The following is a 14,909-nucleotide window of genomic DNA, read 5'->3' on the forward strand; positions in this document are numbered from 1 at the left end:
TCCTGCTGTCAAACTTCTGTGGTCACTGCTTCAGTCTTGTGGCTCTACATCTAGCTTGCAGCCAATTCATGAGCATGGGGTGCTATGGACATCCACTTTCCCTGTGACCATAGGGAGACTGTTTGACTTTGCCATTGGATCAGATAAGTCTTACTGAACTAAGTACATAGTCTTGCCATGTCACCTCAAGAGTCTGAATGCTTTAACTACAAAAAAAATAAATTAAACCAGTATATGACAATGGAAGAATTCAACATTCAAAATGCACACCAAGTAAAATATGTAGAGGAACAGCTGTGACTCTTTTAAATGACAAAGAATCAAAGCAGCTTTACCATTTTTTAAAAAAGTCCCTCTTTCTAGGGAACATCAGAACTCCATGTTGGTCACTTTATTAACAAAACTTGCAATGACATGGACTACCAAAATGTGTTTTAAAACTTAACTAGCTTGTGCTCTCTTAAATATTTTTTTACCTAAAAATGTCTTGGTCCCTGTGAACTGTGTGAGCCTGTGGGGCACTGGAATATATCCTTTGCCTGGTAAAGCAGTATTCATGATTAATGTAAATAGGAGGCTTTGAAAACCTTGAAAGAATACCCAGGTTTGAATTTTACTGATTGTTCTGGCTACTGAAACTGTAGATCTACAGTTCATAGGTCTAGCCATGGCTATCGAGGAATATTTTGGGTCTCTTCTGTGCATCGACCATATCTTGACCATTCTATTTTGTAGCTTCACGCTCTGTGTAATTAAATGCTGCGGTTACCACATTTAATTTATGGTAGCCTTCAGATTGTGGCCCAGCTCTATGGGGCTATCCTGTTGCCTGTAATTCTTCTCTCCAACTACATGTGGTGTTCCTGGACACTTTTTAGTTCAGATGGGTGACTCCTGGTACCCCTCCCTTGAACATCATAACTGTCTCCCTTTTATTGAACTCACAAAAGTTCCTGCCTTCTTTGACCAGCTAAAGGCTTCTGCATTTGTAGAAACAGATGAAAAGGCAAGACAGTATCTTGACTTGTCTCTTGGCAGAAGTGAATCTGCTAGTGCACGAAGCTGAAAGTCTTTGCTGTGAGTTGAAAGAGCTGAAGAAATGCTGTCAGTAAAGTGAAAATGATTGTCAGCTTGATGCAGCTTTCCTTACAAATGCTTTCAGTCAAGTACTGGCTACTGTTAGAAGCACTAACTTCGTACCAAGTACTGTTTTGATTAAGTTGCTGTATAACTGGTTAGAATACTATAGTTGGCGAATGTGTATGTGGCATGGTATCTTTCATTTGTTTGAGAGCCTAAAATGACTGTATAGGCACTGGGGTGATAGACAGCATGTTCAAAAATACTGGAAGATAGACTGGAATTAGGACAGTTGCAAAAAGACGGGGCAAGAGTTTAAGAGGCTAGTTAAGGGCATTGGTGGACTGCCTATTAATGGCTGTCAGCTTTAGTCACTCAAAATGTATCTTAACATTAACTTTGCAACCCGAATACAGTTGCAGTGGGCTTTTAACGTCTCCATCTCTTTTCTGCCTTGAACTCATTTTTCTTATCCATTTCAGACTGCATCCTGTGGCTTAGCTAGAGTAGGCTGATGGGATCAGTGTGGCTATTCTGTGCTCCTTAGCCCCTTCTATTGCCCCATGCCCTTAAAGTATGTTCCCTGACATTAGGTGTCTTTATATTGCTGATCATTTTTTCACTCGTTGCAGAAGAGTTCATATGAATGCACAAACTCTCCTGTGTAGAGCACAGAACACATACGGATCAAACCAGTGAGGAAACAATCTTGTCCAAGTTCCCTTGGTGTTCATTTCATGAAGGAATTAAAGGCAGCGAAAGAAACTCTTATTAGGTGACTTCACAGAAATTCAGAATACTTCCCTCGGAAATAGAGGAATGTCTTGTCAGAAAGCAGACCTCAACTTAAGAAGTAAGAGCTGGTAGTTAGAAGAAGCATTGCCATCTTGAACAAGTGTAAATTCTGCAAAGGCAACTTGAATTTTTCAGGATGGAAATCCTGTTTTCAGTCAGATTAGAACTGTGTTGTTACAGACTTTGGGGCTATTTCAGCTGTCTAGTAACTCTTTGATTAGCCTTATCAAAGAATAAATGTGGTGTTAGTAGGAAAAGCTGTTGGGTTAGGTAAATTAAAGTGAATGTGTCTTTAGTCTTGTTAAGTTATTCATCATGAAATTTAGATCCCTTCCAAAGCAGCAATTTAATATTTGTGGTGTAGATTTCTTAGGGTATTTCCTAAACTGTGCCACCCTTTAAAAGCGGATGCTATTGGGAGCAAGCTGTTTGAATTTAAAATCTGTAAGCAGATAACTAGAACACAGCTGGAAGAAAAGAAAAGAAAAAAAAAAAACAACAAAAAAACCCCAAAACCTCTGTGCTTTCTACTGATAGAGAAATCAGGGAAAACTAGAAACAGTCATTCTAGGAAACACTGTATCATACACAGGTTCTTCCTCCTGAAGCTTGTGGTAGGCAGCACTGTCAGCATCTCGCATGGGCTAGGTGTTATGTTGCAATTAAAGTCTAGTACCTGTTTTTCACCCTAACCTACAAGGAGGAAGATGAAGGGGTATGCAGTGACTTCCTTTTAATCTATAGTACCATTCTTTGGTGAAAAGACTGAGAAATCATGTCAGTGCTACTTAATCATCCCAGTTAAGTGGTAAAGGTAGGAGTCTTGGTCCCCCGTCCTCTGGAGGATGGGGGGCTATTCCAGAGGGCACTCAGAGTATCTGGCTTGGGAGCCTGCCCTGTTTGCTGGGTAAGATAGCGAAGGCCTGAGCGTGGGGGCTATTGGAACAGTTTTATTTCAGACCGCTGAATAAATAAGTAAGTTTCTCTCCCTCTGTAAGCAACTTGATAAAGTGATCTTGGCTACAACAGTAGAGGTTGACTAGCATTTTGGGGTTTTGTTCTGTCTTTCTAAATGTTTATCCTTCTTAGGCTTGTTAAAATGGGTTCTGAAGAATTGGGAGAACAGCACTGAGTGTCTCAGAGTAGCTGACTTGCTTGTATTAGTAATTCTGAAGTAAGTGTTTCTTAATACATATTGTAGAATAAATAATCTCAAAATACAGTCTTAAACACACCTTGGTGGTTAATTTAAACTCTAAAATTTAAGTGGAATGCGTAGGCTTAAATTAAAAACGTTATCTCAAAGTGTGCATAAATAAGAATCCCTGTTGTCTTAAACAGGAGAATAAAGTGTTTTAACATGATTACAACTGTTCTCAGCCATTTTGGGGAAAATCCTACTTCCTCCTGAATTTGGCAAGTGGATGTGCAAGAGTTAGTGCTAAACTGAAGTACTTCTTCAGTAAAGGTCAGGCTAACTTACTCTGTCCTGTCCCACTACTCTTTGCTGTGTTTTTTAACTAATGAACTGTGGAGCTTATATTGAATGTGTCGGAAGATCCTGCCTGGTGAGTGGCAGTGATTAACTTCAGTCTCATTCTTCAAGAGTTCAGCTCACACCATTCAATCCCTTCCATGCCCAGTGCAATGTGAATTTTCTGTGGTGCTGCCCCTACGGGTGTTCAAGGATAGCTTTATTAAAAACTTAGTGGGTGGGAATTCCCAAGTACCCAGCAACCTAAATGAACTTCATCTTCACAGTACAGTTTTCAAAATCTGGCAGTTAGTTTCTGATTGTCCTCTTGTCTTTTAATTTGCCTAGTGTAATGCTTACCCAAATAACAGTGCTGAGCGAGGGGAATGACTTTGTCACATAGCATGGATCAGTCTCTCCATATGTGCCAAGTCAGAGTTCTAAGGGAAACTTTCATTCTTGCATTTTAACTTTCCTGCAACTTTAATGTAGCTACTTGTGTAGCTTCCCAGATGTTGCCCTTGCTGCAAAGAACACTGCAGCAGGAGGAGTGTTGTCAGCAGGTTGAGGAAGGTGATCCTTCCACTTTGCTTGGCACTGGTAAGGCTGTATCTGGAACACGTGTCCAGTGATGGGCTCCCCAGAACAAGAAAGGCATGGACATACTGGAGAGAGTCCACTGAAGGGTTGTGAACGTGATGAAGGGACTGGAGCATCTCCCATTATGAGGAAAGGCTGAGATAGCTGGGACTCTTCGGCCTGGGGAAGGAGCAGCTTGGGGGTTTTTTTTCAATGTATATAAATATCTGAAGGGAGGGTGCAGACATGACAGAGCCATACTCTTCTTAGTGGTGCCCAGTGACAGGACAAGAGGCAATGGGCACAAACTGAAATGCAGGAGGGTCCCTCTGAACGTTTCCCTTGGGAAACACTTTTTTTACTGTGAGGATGCTGAGCACTGGCACAGGTTGCCTTGGGAGGTTGTTGGGTCTCCCACATTGGAGATATTGAAAAACCATCTGAACATGATCATGGGTAATGTGCTGTAGGTGTCCCTGGTTGAGCAGGGGGGTTGGACAAGATGATCTGCAGAGATCCATTCCAACCTCAACAAGTCTGTGATACACTGGGCAAAATTTAACTTTTCTTCTCTTGTCACCAGAAATTGTTGAACTGACTTAGCAGGAATTCAAGTTGCTTTGAAGCAAGAAGTTTAAACTGCTCAGATTTAAAGGTACACTTCCTGTAAGACTAGGTAAGATTGCTGGAAGAGTTTGAAATGGGACTATGGTTAAGAAATAGGATTTAACTCGAGCAGAGTCTGGAGTTGCTTTAATTTACTTAGATGTGTTTTATCTGTTCACAGTCAGAAGCCAGTCATTTGGTAGTCAGCACTTGAACTTATTGGACAGTAGCATTTTCAGTTGTGGTTTTAATGTTAAGCTTAACATTTGTCAGTTGTGTTTTAATGTTACAAGCTTAATGTTTGTCAATGCTGATAAAACTTTCTGACAACTGTATGCCTCAAGTTTCAAGAGTCTGGGGCCTGTAACTCTAAGATGGGATTGTATAGGCGAGTACTCCTTCCAGGAGTTGGATTTCTTCCTATTTTTGAGGAATAGAGATCTAAGCAGTAGTGGACCTTAATGTGGAGGCTTTTGGCTGTCAGGCTGATGATTAGCGAAAGGAGGAGCCCTAGCTGGTGTGAAAAGTAGGACAGCTGGATAAAGCCTCTGAAATGGAATTAAGAATTCCACAGCAGTGGTATGTGTCCCAAGCTCAAATTTAGACAAGCAGAGATGTTTCATAATCCCCAGAGTACCAGACTCATTAAACCTCAACTGACAAACTTTGTTATTTTCATATTCAGAAACTTGGCTGGATGAGGTGGGTCAAAAAGCACAGCACTGGCTGTCAGAGCCTGTGGCCTGGTCTTCAGAAAGGTGACAAATTGCGTTCCATAGAAAGAACTTAGTGACATAATATTTATCATTCACCTGGGACAGAGCAGGCAGGATGGGCTGCTCCCATTACTGAACTCACGATACTGGCATGGTGTCCAGGAATTGGTACTTCCCTGTCTTATCCAACTGTTCCATGTCAGTGCAGGAGCTTTTTGATTATATGGTGATCTAGTGCGACTTCAGCCAGGACAGATAGCTGTGTAAGTATCATCCTGCTGTCCTGACAATCTGGCACACAAAGTAACTGTCTCATCACCTGCTTGGTACTTTAAGAAAAATTTTGTTGGTGCATTTACTACACTTGCTTAGATAAGGACCTTCCTTTGGTGGGGGAAGACTGGCTTGGGGTCTGCTGAGTCCTTTTGCTCCATGTGGGAGTTGAGCCTAAGGGAATAACTACTTTTTTAATAAAGGCTACTTACATATTCCTTTCATTCTACTGATCTAGAGTGATTTAAAAGTTAAGATGGCAGGTGCCTTCAAGAAGAGAGCTAAGGCTTTTGCTCATGATCTGTTTTTGACCTAAGCTGCTTGGTGCCCAAGAAAACCCTTTACTCCTAGATGAATTCTAAATTGGCTCCTCTTCTTCAGAGAGCAGTAACTGCACCAAAAAGCTGTTGAATCAGAACATACCAGTTGTTAAGATGTGTCTTCTGGGTAGCTCATTACCTTGGAAGAATTGATGCTTGCTTCTTATCTCCCTGCTCTGATTCAGCTGGAGATTCCATTGCTCCTGAGTCGCTTTTCCCTACCCTGAAGTCTCCCATAGATGAGTGCTTTCCTGGAGCAAGTTTTGCTTGCAATTCCAGCTAGGCTTAAATAGTAGTATCTGTAGTGGCCAGTACCCTCTGTTAAGGGGACAACTGGAAGTGATTGACATTAGACCCATTCTGGCTTTGTGAACAAAGTAAATGATTTGAGTTTTTCATTTGGAAGATGGCTTCTGAATTGAGAAAGTGAAGGAGATAATCAGTTGGCAATCTTTTGGAAGTGTGTGCCTTGCCTGTCATGTCTCAGGCTTCTATGTGGAAAGTATCTACACTTCATGATTAATTGGGATCACTGTCTCAGTACAGGGTGATAGGGCAAAGCTAATGCTTGCCTTTCTAGTGCTGGTATCTGAAGAAACCAGAGGGTCTAGCTTTTGGGTCTCACGTCATGCCCTAAGAGGGCTTAGGGTTTTTCAGTGATAACCTGGACTGTTGAGCTGTTGTAGAAATCAACTCAGCCCCATTGACTTGAACACCAACACAATGTGTGCAAAGTTAAGCACTGTGGCCTGTACACAGCTGCTTCTGGCTCCTAAAGTCCCCTTTCAGCTTCAGCTATATGCTCTGGATGTACAAGGTGTGTCATAGCTGCATGATGCCCTTGGTTATAAAGTCATCCCTGACATCAAGAGAAACTAATTGCCAGGTATGAATTGCTAGGTGCCTTTGACTTCTCTCCCCTGTTGAAGGTGTCCATCTTCTGGCTGTGGAGCTTATTCCCTCCACCTGGAGTTGGAGTCTTGTGGCTTTTAAGAGTCTCTTCACCTCTGAGTTCCTGGAGCTTTGACATGCCTCTTGGATTTATATGAGCCACTAGATGTTCCAGTAGACAGATGGGGATTTAAATTGCTTTCACTCATTTGGCTAGTGCTGGAAGGATCTGTGGAGAGCTGACTTCACGAATTGTCCTGACTAATGACTGAGCTGCTTCATAGCAGAAAAGAAACTCAGCCATGGAGTTTACATATTGAATTTGCATCAGCCTGCACAGTCTGAGATGTGGCAGAACTAGGAAGATGAAATTGCTCATCAGAAATGGAGGCACTCTTAGTGGTGTAAGAGCACAGCACAAGCCTGCTGAGAAAATGGGGTGGATCACGCAGTGGTAAACTGTAGCTAAACTTGTTGACAAACTGTAAATGGTGCGATTCTCTGCACAGAGGAGGTGCCTCGAAGATTGTCCTTGAATTTGTTGGAGTGTTACACGCTTGGTAAAGGGAAGTCTTGCAGTAGAAACTTGGATCAGAGATGTGCTGTGTTACATTGGTAGACCTCGTTTTGCATCAAAGAGCATGTTGCTGGAGCTTTCTTAAGTGTTAAGTGATCATTCTGCTTCATGAGAGTGCATTTGTATCACTGCTCTATGGGGAGGCCAAGCCCATTACATTTTTAGAAACACTTTGTTAGCAGCCTTTCTGCTTGATAAGTTTGGTTTTCCCAGTTCCTTGGCAGTTGTGAAGCACTTGGTCCATGCTGGTCTGTAGCAGTAGGAAGCCCACTAAAAGATAAGTTGTTTTTGTTGTCTGCAGGAAATAGATGGGGATCACAGTTGAAGTATTGGAGTTAAGTAGGCTGCATGGTTGGTGAAATAAAGCAAAACCAATTTTTGAATGAAAGGAAGCTTTAAACTGACAATGTTTTATGTTGCTTAATGTTTTGCTACAGACTGGACTGCTTTGACAGTTAAGAGTGAAGAGAGGAGAAATAACTCTGTACTTGAACCCCTTGTATCAACATGAGGAAAATAAATAAATTTTACTTATTACTGACAAAATGTAAACTTAATTTCTGAAGCATGCACACTGTATCTCTTTCAGTGAAAGACTTGAAGGGGTACTGTCAAACCAATACCACTAGGGCAGCATTGCTTATGGTCATGCAGGATGAGTAGGACAAGGTGTAAACCAGTATCACTTACCTGTCATGTGTAGTTATTCAACCTGATTCTGTGGCTACAAAACTTGATTTTTGTGAACTATTTTTTTGTCTTCTACTATTGTTGTAGTCATTTGACTAGTAAACGTCAAGGCTTTGCTATGAAATTCATTGCGATACTACTTGACTGTAGAAGAAGGTAGTCTGGTGATTCCTCTCTGTTTCACAGTGTTGGTTTAATTAGTTACTCTGCATCAAAGAGCTCCTATGCAGAACTGACATCTTAAAGGATTGCTGCTTCTTTTGTCTTGCACTTGGCTCCTTAAACTTTGAGATGGTACGTTTGTCCAAGGCATTTTTTTGTAGTGGTCTTGGAGGCTGCTTATGTTAATTGGTCTGCATATATGCAGTGGTCTGGTGGAAAACCTCAAGGGAGAAACTTCCTGAATTTATTTTGGACAAATAGCTGGGTTATAAAATTAACCAGTTTAGATAACTCGGTTAAAAATGTTTTTCTTGCTGAGGCTATACAGATAAAAAAGGGAAAGATGTGAAGTTACCAGCAAGAGCAAGCATACTAGAGGATAGTTTTGATTAGTGAAGGCTTACAAAAATAAAACAAAGCAGCTGAATGTGGCAGTGCAGCTTGAAGCCAAATAATTGTGTCCATTTTTACTCAGTGTTTTTGGAGTGATGATACTTAAGTGAACTTCTGAGGAAAGAAACCTAGAAATGTTTTTTTGAAGTGACTAGTTTGACAGAATTCATCACGGGAAGCATTTAGCTACTGGCTAAGTTCTAACAAACCACAGCCCCTTTTAGTAAAGAATATTAGTAGCATGGGATTTTTTAATGGCTAGCAAGTAGCAATGGTACACTCATGTTGATAGCTTGTAAACCAAGAACTGAAACTCCTGTAGTGGGACAGGGGTTAACTCTCCCGTTCAGTAAAGGAGGTGCTGTTCAGGGCAGACTTACATCTTGCCAGACACAAGAAACTTGAAAGAAACTTCTCTGGCCAGCACAGTGGAATCTGACAAATACAAAGAAATAAGCTCCAGGGAAATAGCCAGAGAAAATGACTGTTTTGAAGCTAAACTGACTGGCAGCAGCTGCGTGTAAGGTGGAAGAGAGATTCCTGTTACTGAACACTAATGTGAGTTTTACTCTATGTACGGGGGGCGTGACGGGGGACCAAAGCAGGGCTGAAGCTGCTGGAAAGTGCTGCAGGTACTCAACATGCTGTGTCGCTTGCTAAGGGACAGCAGTTCAGGGCTAGTAGCTTCCACATGCTTCTAGCACAAAATTAAAGCCTTCACACTTTAAAGCTGTATTCTTAGAGGTAGTTGAATAAACGGTCCGAGTGTTAGTTAATGGTAGAGAATATTTAAGCTTGTAACTCTTTCACAAGCATACAGTAGAAAATAAGGAAAAGGAGGAAGAGATTGTTCTTTATTGTAGAACAAGAAATATGTTGACTTAAATCAAGAACAGTTTACTAATAAACTCATTCTAGAAGCTTTTAACTTGAAATTAATAACTTATCAGTGAAGGGTCTACAGAAATATGTAGGAAAACTGAACTAACAGATTTTTCTGGGTTCTTGGTGCTCTCATCACTGAACAGCTATCTCATTTAAGACCTAATGAAGCTTCTAGTTTTGTCCCACTTTGAAAATCTTATCCAGTTCCAACGAATATCAGACCTGTTTTCCCCCTTCTCTCTGGTGGCATCTAACCCATCTTTGTTTTGTAGCCTCTGTTTTAACATATCTTAAAAACAACAAAAGAGTTCTGGAATGCATGTTGTTCTCTCATTTTTTCAGCTGATGTTTTTCAGCGTGGTAGCTCTGCTTCCTGCTCCACAGTGCAGTAGCAGCCGATGGAAGTTTGAACAGATTTGTGTTTAGTGCCTTTCAGACTTCTGACTGCTGTCACCTCCAACTTGCTTGGAGGATGCACTGTGACAGCTCTGCTGTTGCTGCTATTGGTGAAGGGACATATGGAGTGGCACTGTTTGATTAAAACAGGTTGAGAGAGAGCAATACAAAGAAATGTTTGGCATTTCTTTGGGAGGGGCAAGACATCCCTGATGTGCCACATGTAATGTTGTCCCAATATGCTTTGCTTATAACTTACTGCCATCTCATCTACTTTGGTGTGAACGTAGGAAGTGCACGTGTTATTTGTAGCTTTACAGGCAGTCTCCTGACTCCTTATATGGATGAAGGTTGACGCTATACTGTGCGGCACCATATGAGCAGGGTATGGCTTCTAGGATGTATATGGTGTATATTTATAGTGAAACTCTAAAGTTCAGGGCTTTGTGGTTGGTATGAATGCAGAAAGTTATGCTTTCTTCACTCATTTTTGAATACCATTCTACAAGTAATCCATCTCAACCTTCCTTATGCTCAGAAAATGTTTGGATAAAGCCTCTTAATTCTATGCAAGACTAACATTTTTTTTGAACAGTTCTTAAGTATCTATGAGCAGCTCATGCTTCTTTCATCTCAGTTGGATCCATCTGCTGTTTGTTTTCATACTTCTGCATGTCATTAACAATGAAGTTGTCTGGTTTAGGGAAAAGCTGAATTTCAATTGCGAAAGCAAGGATGTTTTCTGAGAAGGCTTTCAGGTATGATTTCAGATGGAACACTTCTGCCTTGTGATTTAAGGCTGTAGTCAAATACACCTATCCAGGAGGTTACCTGTTGTGGTCATACTTAAACTAGTGGTCATGCAAAGTTATGTAGTTAAATGGTAAGGATTTTTGTTCAAAATCACTTGGCTGAGGTATGTGGGATTACTGCTCCTTGGCATTTTTAAAAAAATGATGCTAATACTAATGGCTAGAGGGGAAGCGAGTGTGTGGGCTGACTTCTCCAGGTGTCTTTGACTGCTCTTAAACTCTAATTCAGTATCTTTTTTTCTCTCCCTAGTACTTTTGTCCATCTGTTCTCTGTTGTGTGATCCCAATCCAGATGATCCTTTAGTGCCTGAGATTGCACGGATCTACAAAACAGATAGAGAAAAGTAAGTATGGAAGCTAAAAAACAAGTAACATTCTTGACAGAGCAAAATCCACACTTAAATAGTAAAGGGGAATGAAAGGACCTGCTTCTTGGAAAAGAATGTGAACTTCGATTTGCCTTTTTCACTTTAACTGTGGTCATTTCAGAGGTGGGTTTTTTTTTCCCTGGGATTTGTATACTATCTTCATGGTTCTGCATTGCTGTAGGAAAAAGGTATATATGCCAGTAGATGTGAAGGATGTAGAGGTACTTGTACTTCTGTGGTTTTATTACTGCATTTTGGTTCCACACAATGGTCTTTCATTAGTGTTGTAGCTGTTAATTACAGGTTTGTTTGACGTAACGAAAATGTGAAGTGAGCAATGCAAAGCTGTTTCATATGGAGCTCAAAGGTGAATGCGACCAGCTTTTGAGAGCCTTTGCTGCCTGCTCTAATTCCACATGACCAGCAGAGGGAGAGCAAGTTACTTCAGTGGGAGAGTATTTCCATGCTTGCTCTGGGTGATAGAATTGTACAAGCACAGAAATGAAAAAACCAAACCAAAACAAACCCCTGGTTCATCTTCACTTGTTCTTCCCTTGTGTTGTCAAATGGTGTAGAGGTGGCGTGGGAGGACTCCAAGCTTCTATGAAGTAAAGAGCAAGAATAGAGAACTCTAGTGCTAATGAGCACTTTAAAAGTAACAGCTTAATGACTGTTGCAAACACTTTTCTACCTCACTGTTTCCTTCCAGATCTGATTAGTAGTGTTAATTTCTGGAACTACACGGTCATCTGATGAGAACAAGATAGGAAGGGAAAATGATCCACAAACTTCCTTAACTCTACTGGATACTTGAGAAGCAGTGTTAGAGAAGTTCAGGCATCCTGTTTTTAATGACAGCTTCAAAAGTAGCAGGATGTATTTCAAGATGCAGCTAACAGTGACTGCACTTAATGTATGCAGGACTCTTTCCTGTTTTTTCCAAAAACAGGGAAATAAATTTTGTGCTTAAACATAACTGTACTTGCTTCTTGAGTAGCCTCTGAACACTGATGTGAAGGCGAGAGCATTTGTTATGAGTGGATTGTCAGATTCTTTAAGCTGAAGAACATTGTCTATGGACTAGATTCAAGCACAAGAACCTAGTCGGTGTACATAACTAGGAAACTTCTCACTATAAATGTCTTGCTTTTTCTACAAATTCTGTAGAAGAACATAACTTGCCTTCTGTTGTCAGAAATAAGATTTTAGCAGTAGTGTTAATCATGACAACTGCTTTGTTTTACAGAAGTATCCTGAGCTTCCTCTAGCAGTGGCTCTGGCTATAAAGGGTAGTTCAGCACAAAAGCTACAGGTGGCTTCGGAAACAGAGCATATTGTGCCTTCAGAATAAAAAAAAATTCTGGTGGACAAATCATTGTGTCCTGATAGTCATTGAAATAGCCAAATACAATGTCTAGGAAGAAACAATCCTGTTGGAGTTTGGCAGTCTAGTACTGGCAACCAGGTACTAGGCTTAACTTTCTAAGGGAAGAAGAAGAATGAGGTAGGAGGGACACATTAATGTATTTTTTTCCAGAATGCCAAAATTAAAACCTGCAGTAATAGTTTCGCCAGGGATGCAGTAGTTGGGGGCTGGAAGAGGTGCAGGTAAAGCCTTCCTGAAAATACTCCCCCCATGGACCTGTTCTAGCTCTCTTTTGCAGCTTAAATCACAAAGATCTCATACTCCTTTTGGAAATACTAATTATTCCTTTTCCATGAAGTACTGTGGGCTTTCTTGTTTCCTGTGTTTGCCTAATATTTCAGTTTGCTCTTAAATTTTACAAATTTGTGATATTATTGGAGAGAATATAAGTTTGTGCCATGTGTAGACTAGACTGCTAGAGCTGAAGTACTGTTCAGATGCTATGTTAAGTAAATTCTTTTTTTGTACATACAGGTACAACAGAATAGCTCGGGAATGGACTCAGAAGTATGCGATGTAATTAAAGAAATTATTGGATAACCTCTACAAATAAAGATAGGGGAACTCTGAAAGAGAAAGTCCTTTTGATTTCCATTTGACTGCTTTCTATGAGCCCACGCCTCATCTTCCCCTGTGCACATGTTTACCTGATACAGCAGTGCTGCGTGTTGTACATACTTGGAACAACAAAATAGAAATACTGTATTTCCCCATACCAACATTGACTCCTAGCAGAGAAGTGTGTGTGTGAAAAGCTGGTTCTTCAGTCATAACTTTGTGAGCCTAAAAGCATTCCTTGTTGATTTAAATTGGGTAATAAAATGTGAATGAGAGAGTTATGGTGGACTTCATATTCCTAGGGACAGTGTTGCTGATCCGTGAAGGATTTTAAGTGGAATCCTTTTAAACTCATAACAGTTATGAAAAGCAAGGTGAAGAACTTGAAGCTGTTTCTGTATTCATTTTATTCTGAAGGACCTATACCTTAGGTAAATGTTATGACCAATGAGATAAACTGTACCCACATCCTGTGTTTAAGGTCTAAGTTTAACCGGTCAACATTTAAATGGATTGGAGCTATTAGTGCATCAAGTGATGTTGATTTGTTTCAACTCTCTCCTTTCCTTCATACTTTTTTTTGGTTTGTATGTGGTTTCTCAGTTAATACATAGCTAATAGCTCTTATTTTTCTTAAGTTTTTTAACTGCTTAGGTCTTTCTGGATGTAAGGGTAAAAATCCATTTGACAGAGAACTTGTGTATATTTAAAGACCCAACTGCTCCCCTGGAGCTTGTACGTTGAAGAATGATTAATCTGTGTAATAAACTGATTACTACAGTCATTACATATAACTTTGTGTGAATAGGCTTTTAATTTTAAGATCAGTTTGGTACAGGCTAAGACTAATGGTGGATTTCTCTCAAACTTTTGCATTCACGAGTGGTTGCATTTGGAAGTCATGAAGCAGCTTGGTTTGCATCACACGAAGCTATGCACCTGAACAAGACAAACACGAGCTTTTAAGCACTTAGATGAAATCAGGATGTGTAGTGTGCCAGGAACTTGACTGTTAAACCAAATAAGCAGTTTACTAAATGAGAATCTTGAGTGACATTTTACAAAACCTAACGGTATTATTCCCACTTGCATGGGACCTAACACAATGCATATGTACTGTAGGTAAGTGAAACCTTATGTAAGTAAAATAATGGATGTAAAAGGGTGAAAAAAACAAACCAACAAACCTACCAAACACATCAGCACAAACTTTCATAAAATGTAGCTTTTACATAATTACTTTGCACTAAACATTTGCAGATGTTCATACAGTTTTAAATTGTACTTGTATGTGTCTTTTTTTTTGGAACAAAGTCTTCACTTGAATCTAGTGGAAAAAAAAAATGTAGTTTGAAACTTTTCTTTGTATACAAGTGTATTTGCCAGCATCGTTGGTGTGACAGTAGGTGAGTCTGCAAGTTTATCTCCTCTTAGTAGAATTGTAAACAAAGCCATCGACTGAAGGAGAGGCTGTAACCTCCAGCTCTCCAGCCACAGGGGTCTGTCCCATCCATTTTCAAATGCATCTTTACACTCTTGCACAAATGAGGAATAAATGTCCACTGCTTTTGGTCTAAATCTGTTCCACTTGTCTCATCTCTCAATGTCCTCGTGTACGCACCGCTGGATGTAAATGTTAGCAGCGTTTCTTGGAGTTATCTTTTTACGGCAAGCTGTAGGCGAAACCGGGATACGTGTGCATCTCCAACAGGCACTAAGACTGCTGCTCTAGCAAGGTGATGCTGGCGTGGGAACAAAGCAGCTCTAAAGCAGTGAAGCAGAGCTTTGCTGGAAAAGAAACAGAGCACATGGCCGTGTTTCTTGGCTGAGTGACAACATAGGGATGGCAGCTACAGGGGAAGGGGAGCAATACGGTGTGCAGGAATATGGACCTGAGCATTGGGTCGT

The 14,909-nt window shown here is 40.5% G+C and overlaps 1 protein-coding gene across 1 annotated transcript in view; it reads left to right on the forward strand.

Annotated features, from left to right (window-relative positions):
* Positions 1-14,579, forward strand: part of LOC104167071 (ubiquitin-conjugating enzyme E2 D2-like) — a 25,146-nt gene extending 10,567 nt beyond the window's left edge. The window contains exons 7-8 of the mRNA XM_009707196.1: positions 10,900-10,993; positions 12,918-14,579. Of these exons, the coding sequence (XP_009705498.1) occupies positions 10,900-10,993; positions 12,918-12,963 (140 nt within the window). The 3' untranslated portion in view covers positions 12,964-14,579. The remainder of the gene's footprint in view (positions 1-10,899; positions 10,994-12,917) is intronic.
* The last annotated feature ends 330 nt before the right edge of the window (positions 14,580-14,909 follow it).

This window comes from Cariama cristata, unplaced genomic scaffold, assembly GCF_000690535.1.
Source record: "Cariama cristata isolate BGI_N322 unplaced genomic scaffold, ASM69053v1 scaffold28189, whole genome shotgun sequence".
Taxonomy (NCBI): Eukaryota; Metazoa; Chordata; class Aves; order Cariamiformes; family Cariamidae; genus Cariama; species Cariama cristata.